The following is a 20,209-nucleotide window of genomic DNA, read 5'->3' as shown; positions in this document are numbered from 1 at the left end:
TACTAGGTAATAACTTAGAACTAACTGTCCTTGACTATGATACTTCCTTCATATGTGTATTGTATTACCATCTAATTTCCTAGTAGACTCCATGTACTTACTTGGTAATAACTTTCATTTTTATTTCTGCTACTTTGTTAATATGTATATTGAAATACTATCTACTTTTCTAGTTTGTTTCCATGTACTTAGTATGTTATGACTTAGTACTTACACCCATCCCGTATGGGTAAATAGATTGTATTACATCTAGTTTCTTGGTAGTTTTTTTATGTACTTACTTAGTAATAAAGTAGTACTTACTATTCTTTCTGTATGGGTACTTTCTTAATACATAGATTGTATTACCATCTAGTTTCTTGGTAGTTTTTCATGTATTTACCAAGTAATAACATAGTACTTACTATCCTTTCTGTATGGGTACTTTCTTAATACATAGATTTTAACTGTGTTTTGTTACCATCTAGTTTCTTCGTAAATACCAGGTTATCATCGGACTGTAAAATAAAGGGTTACCAAATTTTGTTTTACAGTAAATCCTGATGATTTGTAAACCACTCACTCTCCCACACCAAAGTCCAGAGAGAAAATCAGTGATTTTAACATCACACACACACACACACACACACACACACAGGGGTTGTTGACCCACTGTTGTCTCCATCACTAAGTTCAAATGTCTTATTTTGTAACTTCAGTGTTTGAAATCCTTTGTTCAGATTAACCTCAGTGACACAAAGTGACCACACGAGGCAGCAGAGGACCAGCAGCTCCTGTGTCCCCGCAGCTAAAATCACTGATTTTCTCTCTGGGGTTTGGTGTGAGAGAGTGAGTGGTTTACAAACTTGAGTTTCCTGTTGGAATAGTCTGTCTGACAGTGAGATAAAGTTTATTTTTATAGCACTATTCATACACAGGGCAACTCACGCGTGCTTGCTCAGCTCTTTGTTTGCTGTGTCTCTTCTGTTAGAGGGTGAGTGAACTGTGTGTTCTCAGCAGCAGGGGGCGCTCACTGTGTCACTCACTCACACAACGACACTTCACACACTGAAGGTTAGGGTTAACCATTAACTAGTTAAGGTTAAGGATATTGTGTGTGTGCGTGTGTGTGTGTGTGTGTGTGTGTGTGTGTGTAGGTGTGTTTGTGTGTGTGCCCTTATGTAAACCCTGTGTCATTAGCAGCAGTGACCTTTGTGACATTGTCCCTCCTCACTCACTGAGTGTACATGTAAATACTCGGTGGTGGTGAAATCTTCATGTTGTCCAATCATTAACCACAGAGCTGATAAGGACACAAGGACACAGTGAGGACAGGACAGCAACTTCAGCACAGAAAAAGGAAGGACATGAAGTCAGCGTTAGAGAAGAGGAAGCTGTGACAGAGTGTGTGTGTGTGTGTGTGTGTGCGCTTCTTCTTTTTAAAATGTCCTCAGTGGACATGGAGGACACTCAGGTGACCAGAAGCTTAGAGCTGAACGACGGCTCGTCACACATGCCTGTGTTGGGTTTGGGGACATGGAAGGTATCTGCAGCTCTCACTCCTGTATCTGCTGCTTCTGTATCTGCAGCTCTCACTCCTGTATCTGCTGCTTCTGTATCTGCAGCTCTCACTCCTGTATCTGCTGCTTCTGTATCTGCAGCTGTCACTCCTGTATCTGCAGCTCTCACTCCTGTATCTGCTGCTTCTGGATCTGCTGCTTCTGTATCTGCAGCTCTCACTCCTGTATCTGCTGCTTCTGTATCTGCTGCTTCTATATGCAGATACAGAAGCAGCTCTCACTCTTGTATATGCAGCTCTCACTCCTGTATCTGCAGCTCTCACTCTTGTATATACAGCTCTCACTCCTGTATCTGCAGCTCTCACTCCTGTATCTGCTGCTTCTGTATCTGCTGCTTCTGTATCTGCAGCTCTCACTTCTGTATCTGCTGCTTCTGTATCTGCAGCTCTCACTCTTGTATATGCAGCTCTCACTCCTGTATCTGCAGCTCCCACTCTTGTATATGCAGCTCTCACTCCTGTATCTGCAGCTCTCACTCTTGTATATGCATCTATCACTCCTGTATCTGCAGCTCTCACTCTTGTATATGCAGCTCTCACTCCTGTAACTGCAGCTCTCACTCTTGTATATGCATCTCTCACTCCTGTATCTGCAGCTCTCACTCTTGTATATGCAGCTCTCACTCTTGTATTTGCAGCTCTCACTCCTTTATCTGCTGCTTCTGTATCTGCAGCTCTCACTCCTGTATCTGCTACTTCTGTATCTGTAGCTCTCACTCCTGTATCTGCAGCTCTCACTCTTGTATCTGCTGCTTCTGGATCTGCTGCTTCTGTATCTGCAGCTCTCACTCCTGTATCTGCTGCTTCTGTATCTGCTGCTTCTATATGCAGATACAGAAGCAGCTCTCACTCTTGTATATGCAGCTCTCACTCCTGTATCTGCAGCTCTCACTCTTGTATATACAGCTCTCACTCCTGTATCTGCAGCTCTCACTCCTGTATCTGCTGCTTCTGTATCTGCTGCTTCTGTATCTGCAGCTCTCACTTCTGTATCTGCTGCTTCTGTATCTGCAGCTCTCACTTCTGTATCTGCTGCTTCTGTATCTGCAGCTCTCACTCTTGTATATGCAGCTCTCACTCCTGTATCTGCAGCTCCCACTCTTGTATATGCAGCTCTCACTCCTGTATCTGCAGCTCTCACTCTTGTATATGCATCTATCACTCCTGTATCTGCAGCTCTCACTCTTGTATATGCAGCTCTCACTCCTGTAACTGCAGCTCTCACTCTTGTATATGCATCTCTCACTCCTGTATCTGCAGCTCTCACTCTTGTATATGCAGCTCTCACTCTTGTATTTGCAGCTCTCACTCCTTTATCTGCTGCTTCTGTATCTGCAGCTCTCACTCCTGTATCTGCTGCTTCTGTATCTGCAGCTGTCACTCCTGTATCTGCAGCTCTCACTCCTGTATCTGCTGCTTCTGGATCTGCTGCTTCTGTATCTGCAGCTCTCACTCCTGTATCTGCTGCTTCTGTATCTGCTGCTTCTATATGCAGATACAGAAGCAGCTCTCACTCTTGTATATGCAGCTCTCACTCCTGTATCTGCAGCTCTCACTCTTGTATATACAGCTCTCACTCCTGTATCTGCAGCTCTCACTCCTGTATCTGCTGCTTCTGTATCTGCTGCTTCTGTATCTGCAGCTCTCACTTCTGTATCTGCTGCTTCTGTATCTGCAGCTCTCACTCTTGTATATGCAGCTCTCACTCCTGTATCTGCAGCTCCCACTCTTGTATATGCAGCTCTCACTCCTGTATCTGCAGCTCTCACTCTTGTATATGCATCTATCACTCCTGTATCTGCAGCTCTCACTCTTGTATATGCAGCTCTCACTCCTGTAACTGCAGCTCTCACTCTTGTATATGCATCTCTCACTCCTGTATCTGCAGCTCTCACTCTTGTATATGCAGCTCTCACTCTTGTATTTGCAGCTCTCACTCCTTTATCTGCTGCTTCTGTATCTGCAGCTCTCACTCCTGTATCTGCTACTTCTGTATCTGTAGCTCTCACTCCTGTATCTGCAGCTCTCACTCTTGTATCTGCTGCTTCTGGATCTGCTGCTTCTGTATCTGCAGCTCTCACTCCTGTATCTGCTGCTTCTGTATCTGCTGCTTCTATATGCAGATACAGAAGCAGCTCTCACTCTTGTATATGCAGCTCTCACTCCTGTATCTGCAGCTCTCACTCTTGTATATACAGCTCTCACTCCTGTATCTGCAGCTCTCACTCCTGTATCTGCTGCTTCTGTATCTGCTGCTTCTGTATCTGCAGCTCTCACTTCTGTATCTGCTGCTTCTGTATCTGCAGCTCTCACTTCTGTATCTGCTGCTTCTGTATCTGCAGCTCTCACTCTTGTATATGCAGCTCTCACTCCTGTATCTGCAGCTCCCACTCTTGTATATGCAGCTCTCACTCCTGTATCTGCAGCTCTCACTCTTGTATATGCATCTATCACTCCTGTATCTGCAGCTCTCACTCTTGTATATGCAGCTCTCACTCCTGTAACTGCAGCTCTCACTCTTGTATATGCATCTCTCACTCCTGTATCTGCAGCTCTCACTCTTGTATATGCAGCTCTCACTCTTGTATTTGCAGCTCTCACTCCTTTATCTGCTGCTTCTGTATCTGCAGCTCTCACTCCTGTATCTGCTACTTCTGTATCTGTAGCTCTCACTCCTGTATCTGCAGCTCTCACTCTTGTATCTGCTGCTTCTGGATCTGCTGCTTCTGTATCTGCAGCTCTCACTCCTGTATCTGCTGCTTCTGTATCTGCTGCTTCTATATGCAGATACAGAAGCAGCTCTCACTCTTGTATATGCAGCTCTCACTCCTGTATCTGCAGCTCTCACTCTTGTATATACAGCTCTCACTCCTGTATCTGCAGCTCTCACTCCTGTATCTGCTGCTTCTGTATCTGCTGCTTCTGTATCTGCAGCTCTCACTTCTGTATCTGCTGCTTCTGTATCTGCAGCTCTCACTCTTGTATATGCAGCTCTCACTCCTGTATCTGCAGCTCCCACTCTTGTATATGCAGCTCTCACTCCTGTATCTGCTGCTTCTGTATCTGCAGCTCTCACTCTTGTATATGCAGCTCTCACTCCTGTATATGCAGCTCCCACTCTTGTATATGCAGCTCTCACTTCTGTATCTGCTGCTTCTGTATCTGCAGCTCTCACTCTTGTATATGCAGCTCTCACTCCTGTATATGCAGCTCTCACTCCTGTATCTGCAGCTCCCACTCTTGTATATGCAGCTCTCACTCCTGTATCTGCAGCTCTCACTCTTGTATATGCATCTATCACTCCTGTATCTACAGCTCTCACTCTTGTATATGCAGCTCTCACTCCTGTAACTGCAGCTCTCACTCTTGTATATGCATCTCTCACTCCTGTATCTGCAGCTCTCACTCTTGTATATGCAGCTCTCACTCTTGTATTTGCAGCTCTCACTCCTTTATCTGCTGCTTCTGTATCTGCAGCTCTCACTCCTGTATCTGCTACTTCTGTATCTGTAGCTCTCACTCCTGTATCTGCAGCTCTCACTCTTGTATCTGCAGCTCTCACTCCTGTTTCTGCTGCTCTCACTCCTGTATCTGCAGCTCTCACTCTTGTATTTGCAGCTCTCACTCCTTTATCTGCTGCTTCTGTATCTGCAGCTCCCACTCCTGTATCTGCTGCTCTCACTCCTGTTTCTGCAGCTCTCACTCTTGTATTTGCAGCTCTCACTCCTTTATCTGCTGCTTCTGTATCTGCAGCTCCCACTCCTGTATCTGCTGCTCTCACTCCTGTTTCTGCAGCTCTCACTCTTGTATTTGCAGCTCTCACTCCTTTATCTGCTGCTTCTGTATCTGCAGCTCTCACTCCTGTATCTGCAGCTCTCACTCCTGTGTCTGCAGCTCTCACTCCTGTATCTGCAGCTCTCACTCCTGTGTCTGCAGCTCTCACTCCTGTATCTGCAGCTCTCACTCCTGTGTCTGCAGCTCTCACTCCTGTATCTGCAGCTCTCACTCTTGTATCTGCAGCTCTCACTCCTGTTTCTGCTTCTCTCACTCCTGTATTTGCAGCTCTCACTCCTGTATCTGCAGCTCTCACTCCTGTTTCTGCTGCTCTCACTCCTGTATCTGCAGCTCTCACTCCTGTATCTGCAGCTCTCACTCCTGTATCTGCAGCTCTCACTCTCCTGGCATGTTTTTACTCGCTCTAGTCTTCCCATCTGCCCCGGACCTCCATCCAGCCTGCCGTGGAGGCCGCCATCGCCGCCGGCTACCGCCACATAGACACCGCCCACAGCTACGGCAACGAGGTGGACATTGGCAAAGCTCTGCGCGCCAAGATGCGGCAGGGAATCATCAGACGCCAGGACATGTTCATCGTCAGTAAGGTCTGCAGGTGTTTCCACGTGTTCGCCATGATTTCTATATGAATGTAATAAAGGTTTAAAAGTGGTTGTTTTGTTTTCTAGCTGAACTCCACACACCATGCTCCCGAGGACATCCCCGTCTGCCTGGACAAGTCCCTCCACGATCTCCAGCTCGACTACCTGGATCTCTACCTTGTTCATTTCCCAGTCGCCCTGAAGGTCGATCATGTCATTCTCAAGGCACCGTTCAGTGTTCAGTGGTCGTAAAGTGTGTCTGTATGAGATTCTGACAAACAAACTGAAACTACACACCCTGGAAAACACTGAAAAACTGAAGGACAAGAACGTCTACGATATCTACGTCACACGTCCACGTCTTCATCTCGCTGTGAGACAGACTTTTGTAAACCACTCACTCTCCCACACCAAACCTCATAGAGAAAATCAGTGATTTTAACTTCACAGCACACCGGAGTTGTTGATCCACTGCTGCCTCCATCACTAAGTTCAAATGTCTTATTTTAGTGAATTCGGCTTTTAAACTCCTTCGTTCAGATTGACTTCAGTGACACAAAGTGACCACACGAGGCAACAGAGGACCAGCAGCTCCTGTGTCCCCACAGCTAAAATCACTGGTTTTCTCTATGAGGTTTGGTGTGAGAGAGTGAGTGTTTTACAAACACTCACTCTCTCACACCAAACAGAAAAGTCTGTCTGACAGTGAGATAAAGACGTGGACGTGTTCTGAAGACAACATACTCTCAAACTGACTCACTGGCGTCTGAAGCACAAAAGAAAGCTCCTTTTAACAGATTCAAAGTTGACATTAAAATGAATTATAATACAAATTTAAATATAAAAGCTCTGTTGTAATTGTGTTTGACTGCGATGATTTGAACGTGTCCATAGAAAGTGGGCGATGAGCTTTTCCCGAAAAAGGACGGACAGCTGCTGACCTCTGACATCGACTATGTGGACGTGTGGAGGGTAAGAACGGAGGGTCATGTGACTCACGTCTCTGTGCTCTTCCATTCACCTGCATTTATTCCCCCGACAGAACACAGTGTGATGTTTTTAAATGTTTATCTCTTCATGGTGGAGAAGAATGTAAACGTTTCCTAAACTGTGAATTGATTTCTTTTTATTTATTATCTTATTGGACCGTTGAACGGCGTGTGGTGTGTGTTTGCAGGGTATGGAAGCTCTGCAGGCTTCAGGGAAGGTGAGAAGCATCGGTGTGTCCAACTTCAACATCCTGCAGCTGCAGAGGCTGCTGGCTCTGTGCAGGGTGCCCCCTGCTGTCAATCAGGTGCAGCACACGAGTGACGAGTGACATCAACTTCACTGTGCCTTTAAAACATCAGTGGTCTGAGTTACTGATTCTATGATGTGTAAAGAACGTGTTCACGTCTTTATCTCAAATTTATTAAAGGTTGCTGCAGCTTAAACGTCTGGAAGTAACTGGAACCTACTGTGAAAAACAAACACAGACTCTATTCTCATGTCGTCCTGCAGGTGGAGCTACATCCTTACCTCGTGCAGACGGAGATGATTGAGTTTTGCAAATCCAAGAACATTATTCTGACTGCGTACAGTCCGTTTGGTTCACCTGCACGACCCCCGCACATGTGAGACACGCACGCACACGCACGCACGCAATCTTAAATGTTAGAATCAGTCATTTGAAGCGCTTTTCATGTTTACCATGAGGCCACCTTACGTTCTCATGAACCTCAATTTCCAACCTCACCCCCAAGACACGACTGCATTCTTCACAGGGTCATTAAAATTAAATAACACCCAGGTTCCTTGCGGTATGGTAACTCCTTCTCATACCGCAAGGAACCTGGGTGTGACACTTGATGACCATCTCTCCCTCACTGCCAACATTGCTGCAACAGCTCGATCTTGCAGATACATGTTGCACAACATCAGAAGGATACGGCCTCTTCTAACCCAGAAGGCGGCACAGGTTCTGGTCCATGCTCTTGTCATCTCACGCTTGGATTACTGCAACTCCCTCCTGGCTGGTCTCCCTGCGTGTGCCATACGACCCCTGCAACTCATCCAGAATGCAGCAGCTCGACTGGTCTTCAACTTACCAAAATTCTCCCACACTACACCTCTGCTCCGCTCCCTTCACTGGCTTCCTGTAGCTGCTCGCATCCGCTTCAAGACTCTAGTGCTTGCGTTCCATGCTACAAACGGATCCGGTCCAGCCTACATCCAGGACATGATCAAAACCTACACCCCAGCCCACCCACTCCGCTCTGCATCAGTAAACCGGCTTGCTGCCCCCTCACTGAGAGGATCGCAGAGGCATTTACAGAACTCGAGACTGTTCACTGTCCTCGCTCCCAAATGGTGGAACGAGCTCCCCCTCGACATCCGGACAGCGGAAACCCTCCACATCTTCCGCCGCCGACTAAAAACACATTTCTTCCGACTCTACCTCGACTAAGACGATAACGACGACGACAAAAAAAAAAAAAAATATATATATATATATATATATCGCACTTACGACTAGCACTTCATAGTTTGATTTACTTGAAGCTCTTACTTACTTCTAGCTCTTATTTGTACCCAAATGTTTAAATGCACTTATTGTAAGTCGCTTTGGATAAAAGCGTCTGCTAAATGACATGTAATGTAATGTAATGTAAAATAAAATAATATATAAATAAAGACATAGGTGCCAGTGGTGACACAACGAAACAGTGATTTTAGCCACTTTAACAAAAGTCTCAGCCTACGATGTCTTTAAGAACACGTCCACGTCTTTGTCTCACTGTGAGACAGACGTTTGTAAACCATTCACTCTCACACACCAAAGTCCTAAGAGAAAATCAGTGATTTTAACATCACACACACAGGAGTTGTTGTTCCACTGCTGCCTCCATCACTAAGTTCTAATGTCTTACAGTATTTTGTTACTTTGGTGTTTGAAAATGTTCATTTGGATTCACAGAGATTACACAAACCTACCACACGAGGCAGCAGAGGACCAGCAGCTCCTGTGTCCCCGCAGCTAAAATCACTGATATTCTCTGTGGACTTTGGTGTGGGAGAGTGAGTGTTTCACAAACCTTTTCATCCTGTTTCAGGCTCAGCGGAGACACTGATCCACAGAAGCTGCTCGAGGACCCAGTTGTTGCAGAAATATCCAGAAAGCACAGACGCACCTCTGCACAGGTCTGTGTGTGTGTGTGTGCGCGTGTGCGTGAGTGCGTGTGTGTGTGCGTGCGTGCGTGCGTGCGTGTGTGTGCGTGAGCGTGTGCGTGTGCGTGTGTGTGTGTGTGTGTGTGCGTGAGTGTTTGTGTGTGTGTGAGTGTGCATGTGTGTGCGTGTGTGTGCGTGAGTGTGTGTGTGCGTGAGTGTTTGTGTGTGTGCGTGTGTGTGTGTGTGTGTGTGTGTGTGCGTGAGTGTGTACCAGGTATTACTAATGTTGTGGGGACCAAAACCTGTTTACACAGTCACATTATGGGGACTTGTCCTCCTTGTGGGGACAAAAAGCAAGTCCCCATAACGTAAATTACTACATTTTAAGGTGAAGATATGTTTCATGGTTAGGTTGAGGTTAGGGTTAGGGTTAGGATTAGGATTAGGCCAGTAGTAATTGTGGTTAAGGTTAGAGTAAGTCTCCAAGAAATGAATGTAAGTCAATGCAATGTCCCCTCAAGTCATGAATGTCGAACATGTGTGTGTGTGTGTGTGTGTGAGCGTGTGTGTGTGTTGTGTGTGAGCGTGTGTGTGTGTGTGAGTGTGTGCGCGCCTTTGTTTGATTCACTGACGATGATCACCTTGCAGGTGTTGCTCAGGTACCACGTGCAGCAGGGCATCACGGTGATCCCTAAGAGTGACAAGTCTCATCATATTCTTGAAAACACAAAGGTAAATCTTTTTATTCATCCATTTATAACGTTTAGGTTTGAGTCTCCGGCCGTTCTCCCCTCTCCTGCTTTAGGGTTAGGGTTAGTGAGTGAGTGGTTACTCACTCTCCCACACCAAAGTCCACAGAGAAAACCAGTGATTTTAACATCACAGGAGTTGTTGATCCTCTGCTGCCTCCATCACTGAGTTCAACCGTCTGATTTTGTTACTTCAGTGTTTGAAATCCTTCACCTGGAGATTTATGGAGATTACACAAACCTACCACACGAGGCAGCAGAGGACCAGCAGCTCTTGTGTCCCCGCCAGTTAAAATCACTGATGTTCTCTGTGGACTTTGGTGTGGGAGAGTGAGTGGTTTAGAAAAGTCAGTCTGACAGTGAGATATATGAATGAATGAATGAATGAATATAGTTGTATTTCAGTTACAATATAAATACTTAAATTATGTGACAGATATTACCATACACACATACACTGAAGCCAAGGCTTTTTTTTGCCTATTCTGTGCAATCCATAAAATAACCCTAAATATCGGTTCTACAAATCTGAAGAAAAAAACATAAAATGTACTAAATGTAAATTCTTACTTCTTAATCATTTCACATTTCAGTCATTTTACATTGTAAGTATTTTACCTTTCAATGTTTTCTTGAAACTCAACAGTGTTCTACACAATTTCAGTTCATCACTAAGTCCATCCCATAATTTAACTCCCAAAAATGAAACACATCTATATTTATCATTAGCTCTCACTTTACATGTATCAGACACACAACCCTCTTTCTCTCAGTTTAAAAAAATGTTGAATACAGGGGGGAAGACTTTTATTCTTTGCTCAAAATAAAATGTCTAATGTTTTTAAATTACAATGTCTAAGAATTGTAAGATGTCAGACTTTATAAATAATGTATTAGTGGTTTCACGATAGGAAGCTTTGTTCATTATTCTGGAGTTTAATTATAGGGTCTATGTATGTCCTGCATGTATTTCCCCAAACCTCAACACAATATGAAGTATATGGTATTATAAGTGAAAAGTATATTATTATACGCAGACATTTATTGTTCAACTAATCCCCTACTTTATAAATAATACCAAATGATTTAGCTCAGTTCTTTTTAATGTATTCTATATGTGGCTTGCAACTAAATGTATGATCTAAAATTACTTCCAAGAATTTAGTCTCATATACTCTTTCAATTTTTACTCCATTCAGGAATAATGTGTAATAATGATAACTTATTAATATCAAACCATTATTCTACTGTTGTCTTTAATGTCTAGTCCTGAACAAAATAAAGTTGTATCATCCGCAAATGTAATGAATTTCAACGTATTAAATACTGTACAAATATCATTCAAATAAAGTATAAATAACTTTTCCGAGGTGTGACACTGTGTTACGTAAATCAACAAAAACACCTACAGCTTATCTTTTCTTATCTATGGCCGTAGCTACGTGATCATGAGACTCTTCATCTGAAGCTTTTGCAAAGTCGCTATTTTGACTTTTTACTTGTGTGGCCGCGTGGTTTCACCCTCTCACGTACGACTCCACAAAGATTCAGACTCACTCAGTCAGTTCATTATTCTTTTATTATGAGAAATAACCCACTGAGTTGTGCACTGTGCAGATATTTGACTTCAAACTCTGTGACGACGACATGAAGGCACTGAGAGGACTGGACCGAGGCTGGAGGGCCTGCGCGATCAGTGAGTGAGTGAACACAGCCGCGCTGCTCAGTGAATGAGTGAACACAGCTGTGCTGCTCAGTGAATGAGTGAACACAGCTGTGCTGCTCAGTGAATGAGTGAACACAGCCGTGCTGCAGCGTCGTCTCACTCGTTCAACAACTGTGTCCTGTTTGTTTCAGAGTCAAATCTCACCCGTACTATCCTTTTGAATGAAGCTGCCGGAAACTGTGGAATCAACCTTCACAGGGAGGTGCTCCTCCTCCTCCTCCATCACAGGGAGGTGCTGCTGCTCCTCCTCCTCCTCCTCCATCACAGGGAGGTGCAAATACGATGCTGAGAAATTCAACACAACTCTAACTCGTTTAGTTTCAGTGGTTCTTCTCAGGCAGGTGAAAACATGAATGAATGATGGTTTTATTTTAAAGGCTCCCACAGCAAAGCCCAAAGAGAAAACCAGTGATTTTAGCTGCTGGTCCTCTGCTGCCTCGTGTGGTCACTTTGTGTCAACAAAGGATTTTAAAACCAAAGTGACAAAATCAGACGTTGAGACTCAGTGATGGAGGCAGCAGTGGATCAACAACTCCTGTGTGTGTGATGGACTTTGGTGTGGGAGAGTGAGCGCGTTACACACCACTTTAAAACAAATAAACTTTCCCTTTCAAAATAAATAAATAAGAGTGATTTTATTGTGATGCTTCTTATAAATAAAGACTTCTCCTCTCATTAGAAGCCTCTGAAGTCCTTGGTCTGTCCTCTCACACTTTGTCCCGTCGTCTTGTCCTCCGGTGAAGACGAGGACGGCGATGACTTTACAGTTAAGACGCACGCAGACGCTCCTGCGATGCGCTTCGGTAAGTCGGGTCCTCTGGACCAGGAACCTGTGTCGGGGTCAAACACCTGGGTGGCTCTGGAGAAGACCATGTTCTCCCAGCCGTAGCCCCCCAGCACGTAGATCCGCCCCGCCCACACCGCAAGCCCCGCCTCACTGTTAGGCAGCAGCAGCGGCGCCACTCGCGTCCACTGTCCGCCGCGCGGGTCGTAGGACTCCACCTGCAGGACGTCGAAGCGCTCGGCGGTGTCCTCGTGGTCGTCGCTGCCCCCGATGGCGTAGATGAGGTGGTGGAGCGAGGCCATGCAGTGGCGTCCTCGAGCCACAGACATGGGCCGTCGCTCCGCCCACGCGTCCCCGTCACGTGACGCGTCATAGCTCAGGACGTCTCTGCGGTACGGTCCGATCTGATAGTCGTGGCCGCCTGAGATGTAGACCTCGCCGCGGTGGACCGTCCCGGCGTGACCGTACGTGAACCTTGAAACAACGATAAAAAAATATGACTGCAGCCACGATATGAAGTCTACGACGTCTTTGGTGTGAGAGAGTGAGTGGTTTACAAACTATCACGTGAACGTGTCCTGAAGACATCGCAGACTTTAGCTGAGTCATTATTACCTGGGCAGTCCTGCTGTGTAGGACCAGCAGTCCTCAGAGGGACAGTAGACCTCCACAGAGGACAGAGCTCCGCCGTCGTTCCTCCCGCCGACGGCGATCAGACGCTGACCCACTGCCCCCAGGTAAAAATCCACTCTCCTCTGGTTCATGGAAGCCCCCTGACATGAAACACCGCACTGTCACCGAGTCTGACAACAAGCACGAGGACGTACACGTGAAACGGCGGCGCTCTGTCGTACCCTGGTCCACTGGTTGTGTCGGGGGTCATATCTGTACAGCAGGTCGGAGGCGGCGTCTCCGCCGTCGTCTCTGGACGAGCTGCCGCCCGCGACAAAGACGAAGCCTCCCAGCACGGCGAGGCAGTGGTGGCTCCGCTGGGACGGCAGCTGTGTTTCCACCGCCCAGCTTCCTGTTTCGCCGTCCAGGCGGCAAACGTTGGCGCTCAGCTCCTCGCCGACTTCAGACACCTGGAGAAGACGAGCAGAAATCTCACGAGCTTCTGTTCCGACACAGACGTGGATCAGTAAAGGTTCATGCAGACTGGGTCAGGACCCGCCCACAGATTGTGTTGTGATTTATTAAATAACACATTCATAAAAACTCAGCTGTGATTTATTTATCAACACATTTGACTTGGAAATGAACGGTTTACCTGTTCAAAATATCAGGTGTGACAGAAAGTCAGTGATTTTAGCAGGCGTGGTCTACTGCTGCCCCCGTGTGGTCACTCTGTGTCACTGGGGTCAATCTGGGACATTTCAGCTTTCATTGTGTGAGTCTCTTGGTAAAGCTGCAGTGTGTAACTTCTCTTGGTTTGTAAACCACTCACTCTCCCACACCAAAGTCCACAGAGGTTTGGTGTGTGAGAGTGAGTGGTTTACACACTTGAGTGTCTCACAGTGAGACAAAGACGTGGGCGTGTTCTGAAGACACTGTTGACTTACACTGACGTAGACTTTAGGAGTCAAGTCTTATGTTAAGAACACCTGACTATGCCTTTAAGTCAACAGCTCCACCAGCAACTTTAACTTTCTTCCAAAAAACAGCTGTGAAATAAAAATGTCTGATGATGTCACCTCTCCTCCCATCAGCAGCAGCTGCTCGGCCCCGCCCCTCAGCGCCGTGCGTCCCGTCTGCAGGAGCGGCTGTGCGCTGGGGCTGGCGTGGTACTCCAGCGCCTCCTCCACCAGCGCCGCGCAGTCGGCCTCCCGCGCGGCCGGCAGCACGCGGCTCAGCAGCTCGTCCACCGGCATCAGCGGGAAGTGGATGTGGGAGAGGAGCTGTGCGGCGTGGGCCCGCCTCTCAGGAGACTGAGCGAGCCACTGCAGCGCCGCCCGCAGGAGACACTGCTCACTGTCGTGCTGCACCTGAAACACAAAAACACCCACAACGTGAACCGACGGGTCAGTGTTGATTTGAGGCTGTGGTGCAGAGGAACTTTTATGTTCGTCTTGAGCGGTGACATGTTTCCACCAAAGTTTGTGACTGGATTTCACCTCAGGGGGCGCTACTGAGCCATTTGGCGCCACATGTTTCCTTCATTTGATAAACGTTTCCTCCACTTCTGACCCGCGTGTCACTGAGGGCCAACGGCCACTAGCGACAGCGTTAGAAACCCCTGTAAATGACCTTGATGTTAAGTTCATTTTTGTCATAGTTATAAGTGTTTATTTTATTTTGAAAAAATAATGCTCATGCTTTTACTTTGAAACAACTTGCAAAGTGAAACTCAGAAATGCCACAAAAGTTGATGGAGAGAAACACAGGTGTAGTTTTTTTTGGTTACTTAAGGTTCATCAGCACCCGGTTGATAAGGGAACAAGGTTGGTATAGAGTTTGTTAAGTTAAATGTGTGTTTATCTACTTTTCATGGACTTTATCTGCTTTGTGTAATGATACCTTTTTCACCCACTAGAGGGTGCTATTGCATTTCAGTAAAGCCATGTTTAGCACATTGATTTCAAGGTTTAAGTTAATTGTTTTGTGAAGTGAAAGGCAATTTATTTATTGTACAGATATATGGTTAAAAGGGACACAGTTGAAAGAGTTTGTAAATACATAGGAATGACATATTTATGGCACTCAAGGTAGAGAATGTAAAAGGTTAATAGTTTAAGGCAATTCATTTAAGGTAATAAATATGGTAAAAGGTTCAAGGGGATATATTATGCAAAATCAACTTTTTAAACATTTCAATACTTATATTTGGGTGGTGGCGATCAGTGGTGCTGTCCCTAAGTGTTTTTAACTGATTTACAGTTGGTCAGTGTTCGGCTTGATCCTTGTGTCGGACGTCTCTTCCTGTGACGACACTCTCGCTGCCATGTTGATATTGTCAGAGAACTAGTGGAGGGAGGGGGAGAGGAATGGAGCGGAGGGAACAGGAGCTGAGCGAGTGAGCGCAGTAACAAGGACAAATCAGAAACCCCCTGGAAGAAGTGGGCGTGTGTTTGCCTGTGTCTCATTTGCATATAAAGGGACCATGCACAAAACCGAGCGTTCTGAAAGGGGCGGGTTTAGCAGGGTTATTGAACTGCTATGGTGCTTCATCCTTATGGTATTTTGACCAAAGCATGTCACTGACATGTTCATTAGGACACCAGGGAACTATTTTAATTGGGGAAATAGGGTATAATATGTTTCCTTTAAAGGTAAAAACATGCTGTCACAAGTTGCTCATTGTTTACATTGTAGCTCTTACGGTGTGTTCACATGCAAGGTTAAATAAGGTTGTGAACCATAAGTTCGAGAGACCATCTTTTCGACCGCGGCTGCTACAACCCTCTGCGTTTACCTGCTCACTGGCGAGGTAGGACGTGAGCTTGCGTACAGGAACGTTGTGTAGAAAGTCAGCGGTGAACGAGAGCGCGGCGAAGCGGGCCAGAATGAAGCGGTCGATGAAGGCGTCCAGGCGCTCCAGACTGTAGAACAGAGCCAGCTCCTGCAGGTACAGGTAGTTCTCCTCGCTCACCTCCTGCTCCAGGTACTGGCAGCACAAGTCCACCACACGCCATGCCTGCACAACAACACCAGGGGGCGAGGTTTAGCTTCACGCTGATCTTCACATTTAATTTGAAGTCTTAAAAAAACAAGTGTACCTGAAGAAGGTGAGCAGCTTCCAGAACAGAGTCGATGTTTCCTCCATCGAGTGGCAGCTCGCCGCTGTACAGGAAGTCCACGACTGCCTTCAGACCCACGTAGGACATTCCAACCAGCTCCACCTGTGGACAAGAAGAGGACAACGCGATATTCATCCAGGTGATCTCACGGACTCCACTGTGAACGTGAAATCGAACACGTCCACGTCTTTATCTCACTGTCAGACAGACTTTTATAAACCGCTCACTCTCCCACACCAAAGTCCATAGAGAAAACCAGTGATTTTAGCTGCGGGGACACAGGAGCTGCTGGTCCTCTGCTGCCTCATGTGGTCACTTTGTATCATTGATTTAAATCTGAACGAAGGATTTTTTATGCCAAAGTGACAAAACCAGACATCAGAACTTAGTGATGGAGGCAGCAGTGGATCAACAACTCCTGTGTGTGTGATGTTAAAATCTCTCTGGACTTTGGTGTGGGAGAGTGAGTGGTTCGAAAAAGTCTGTCTCACAGTGAGATAAAGCACTCAACGATCTCTGTAGGGTTGTATGAGACAGAGGTGTGTGGTCACTGGTGTACCTCCTCCTGATGCTCCTCCCTCATGCCCAGGGTGAACATGGCGTGGAAGTACGGGCTGGAGACGGCGAGCAGGGCGCGGTGACCGGGAACCCTCTGGTCATCGGCCACGAGCACCACGTCACAGAAGTGACTGTGCTGCTGCTGCCGCTGCTCATCGAGGCCCCGCAACACCTCCACAGCTCCGTCCCTCCAACGGAACACCTGACGACATCAAGGCACGGACTCTGGTTTTTGTAAATGGCGGCGTTTTGACCCTCAGGGGCCACCACAGAAAGTCACACTCACTAACAAACAGACCTTTGATGATTGACTGATGCACAGAGGACGACACGCGCGGCTTGGTTTGACGTCGTCCATCACGTTAATGTCTGAACTGTCAACACACAACACCAGAGGTTTAACAGAACCTGAACCATAACTAACCCTCACCATTCTAAACTCAACGTACGAAGTCTACGTCACATGTTCACGTCTGTATCTCACTGTCAGACACACGTCTGTAAACCACTCACTCTCCCACACCAAAGCCCACAGAGAAAAGCAGTGATTTTAGACGGTGACATAAAGACGTGAACATGTGACATTTTAGACGTAAGATGATCAGTTGGCAGCTGGTTGTCAGTGTAGGGGGCGCTCACGGGTCAGTCTCTCACACACACTCTCTCTCTCTCTCACACACACACACACACTCTCTCTCTCATACTCACACACTCTCTCTCTTTCTCTCTCTCTCACACACACTCTCTTTCTCTCACACACACACTCTCTCATACTCACACTCTCTCTCTTGCTCTCTCTCTCACACACACACTCTCTCTCTCTCTCTCACACACACACTCTCTCTAACACACACACACACTCTCTCACACACACTCTCTTTCTCTCTCTCTCATACTCACACACACACACTCTCTCTCTTTCTCTCATACTCACACTCTCTCTCACACACTCTCACTCTCATACTCACACACACACTCTCTCTCTCTTTCTCTCTCTCTCTCACTCACACTCTCTCTCTCACACTCACACACTCTCTCTCTCTTTCTCTCATACTCACACTCTCTCTCTCTCTCACACACACACACACACTCTCTCTCTCATACTCACACACTCTCTCTCTTTCTCTCTCTCTCACACACACTCTCTTTCTCTCACACACACACTCTCTCATACTCACACACTCTCTCTCTTGCTCTCTCTCTCACACACACTCTCTCTCTCTCTCTCACACACACACTCTCTCTAACACACACACACACTCTCTCACACACACTCTCTTTCTCTCTCTCTCATACTCACACACACACACTCTCTCTCTTTCTCTCATACTCACACTCTCTCTCACACACTCTCACTCTCATACTCACACACACACTCTCTCTTTCTCTCTCTCTCTCACTCACACTCTCTCTCTCACACTCACACACTCTCTCTCTCTTTCTCTCATACTCACACTCTCTCTCACACACTCTCACTCTCACACACACACACACACTCTCTCTCTCTCTCTCTCACGCACACACACACTCTCTCTCTCTCACTGTGTGTGTGTGTGTGTTGCATCACCAGTCGTCTTTTTTCCACGGTCACATCGTCACCATCTTCAGCTTCTGTCGCAGTTTTTAGCAACGAATAAAGACACGTTAATGTCAACAAAGACACGTTAATGTCAATAAAGACACGTTAATGTCAACAAAGACACGTTAATGTCAATAAAGACACGTTAATGTCAGTAAAGACACGTTAAAGACACGTTAATGTCAGTAAAGACAAGGTAAAGACACGCTAATGTCAACAAAGACACGTTAATGTCAATAAAGACACGTTAATGTCAGTAAAGACACGTTAAAGACACGTTAATGTCAGTAAAGACAAGGTAAAGACATGCTAATGTCAACAAAGACACGTTAATGTCAGTAAAGACAAGTTAAAGACACGTTAATGTCAACAAAGACACGTTAAAGACACGTTAATGTCAACAAAGACACGTTAAAGACACGTTAATGTCAACAAAGACACGTTAAAAACACGTTAATGTTAGGACAGTTGATCGGACACAAAAAAAGATGCACCGCTTCCTATCATCCGGGTAAACAGACGCACTTCCGGTTCGGATTTTCAGAATAAGTCCCTTAGTCAAGCGATTAAAATAATTAAATAAAACAAGTAATTGTCAGTACATTAAAATGAACACAGTCGGCAGTGTGTGTGGACAGCACTGACATCCTACGAATGTTACTAAAATGATCTCTTTGCGTCGTTTTAAATTTAAATCGACGAGTTCTACACCCCCTTTTATTTTGAAGCTAAAATCATTTCATCCGGATACTGTGACAAGGAAATGAGCTGCAGCTGAACGGACCAATCACAGCCCAGCTATGTGTTTACACGTTTATTATCATTATACGGTATTTATTATCAAAACATATATTAATAACAATAATAAAAGTCTTCTTTTTTTTATAAGCTTTGACAAAAAAACGTTATTGTGATGAAATGTTCTCTCTTTTTCCCCCTGTACATACATTTCCCTGCACTGTTCACTTCCCTTTGTTCATTTCTATTTCAATGTGTGCTGAGTGTCTCGGGAGGAAATTTTGTTATGCTTGCATAATAACAATAAAGAATCTTGAATCATGAATCTTGAATCTTGTTGGGATTTTTTTAAGCTCATAATCTCTGCTTTCGTTTTACAATTCACATGTTTAACCTCACAATTTCAGTTGATATCTAATAGTTTTTTGTTATAACAGGACATTTTAAAATCTCAAAATTACGAGATGATTATAACTTTTATTGCATAATATTGACTTAAAATTTTATTGCACACATTTAATTATCATTGAAAAAAGTATGCGTCTTTTTAAATGTATCTCATAGTTGTGCCTTTTTACTTCATAATCATTACATGTCTCATAATTACAACATTTCTACCATAGGTTGTGAGGTTTTTCCCACATATGATCTTAAAAATATGAATTTTCTGTCACATATTCAAGTTTATTCTATATTAAATGTATAATTCTGGCTTCATTTCATACGTATTACTTTCATCTATAAATGATGACCTTTAATCCTATAATTATAATTTTTTTATCACATAATTACTTGTCATTTTCCTGAACCTGTGTGTGATGTTTGTTGAGGACCAGCAGGTGGTGCTGCGACGCAGACATACTATTCGCCAAACTCAGCTCTCTGTGGAGATGGGAGGTGACCTTTGACCTCTGTGCTGGCCGGCCTTGTCCTTCACTACAGAACCTGAGCTGCACTTTTTATTCTCACAGAAGTAAAAAAAACAAACTACTGTAACTAAAAACTGATGGAATTAAACTCGACTCCGTGTTGATTTGATTGAAAGAAACACGGAAGTAGCTATTTCTCCTTCAGAATAAAAGCCATAAGCTGTGGGGAAAAAAATACTAAATGTTTACCACACTATAACGACAAGTGAATGAATGATAAAGACAGGTGAATGAATGAATGATGAGAACAGGTGAATGATGAGGACAGATGGGATGAATGTATGATGAGGACAGATGAATGAATGAATGATGAGGAATGATGAATGAATGAGGA

At 45.3% G+C, this 20,209-nt stretch overlaps 2 protein-coding genes across 4 annotated transcripts; one reads left to right on the top strand and one right to left on the bottom strand.

The window, feature by feature from the left end:
• Positions 1-1,163: 1,163 nt before the first annotated feature.
• On the top strand, positions 1,164-12,234 carry zgc:56622 (uncharacterized protein LOC326033 homolog). Of its 2 annotated transcripts, none has more exons than XM_058645127.1 (10): positions 1,164-1,522; positions 5,761-5,937; positions 6,019-6,135; positions 6,826-6,903; positions 7,109-7,225; positions 7,432-7,544; positions 9,024-9,111; positions 9,727-9,810; positions 11,445-11,523; positions 11,685-12,234. In XM_058645127.1, the coding sequence occupies exons 1-10, from the start codon at positions 1,424-1,426 to the stop codon at positions 11,840-11,842; spliced, it is 1,110 nt and encodes a 369-aa protein (XP_058501110.1). In that variant the 5' UTR covers positions 1,164-1,423; the 3' UTR covers positions 11,843-12,234. The 2 variants fall into 2 exon arrangements, with proteins under 2 accessions (XP_058501110.1, XP_058501111.1); XM_058645128.1 differs by having other exon boundaries at positions 1,173-1,522; positions 11,445-11,527; positions 11,685-11,807.
• On the bottom strand, positions 11,389-19,353 carry klhl36 (kelch-like family member 36). Of its 2 annotated transcripts, XM_058645115.1 has the most exons (9): positions 18,197-19,353; positions 16,928-17,003; positions 16,631-16,831; positions 16,051-16,173; positions 15,747-15,968; positions 14,029-14,319; positions 13,192-13,419; positions 12,953-13,110; positions 11,389-12,811 (listed from the first exon to the last, which is right to left on the bottom strand). In XM_058645115.1, the coding sequence occupies exons 2-9, from the start codon at positions 16,985-16,987 to the stop codon at positions 12,229-12,231; spliced, it is 1,866 nt and encodes a 621-aa protein (XP_058501098.1). In that variant the 5' UTR covers positions 16,988-17,003; positions 18,197-19,353; the 3' UTR covers positions 11,389-12,228. The 2 variants fall into 2 exon arrangements, with proteins under 2 accessions (XP_058501098.1, XP_058501096.1); XM_058645113.1 differs by lacking the exon at positions 18,197-19,353 and having other exon boundaries at positions 16,928-17,357.
• Positions 19,354-20,209: the final 856 nt, after the last annotated feature.

This window comes from Solea solea, chromosome 12, assembly GCF_958295425.1.
Source record: "Solea solea chromosome 12, fSolSol10.1, whole genome shotgun sequence".
NCBI classification, from domain to species: domain Eukaryota; kingdom Metazoa; phylum Chordata; class Actinopteri; order Pleuronectiformes; family Soleidae; genus Solea; species Solea solea.
This window is presented reverse-complemented; position numbering and strand designations above follow the sequence as displayed.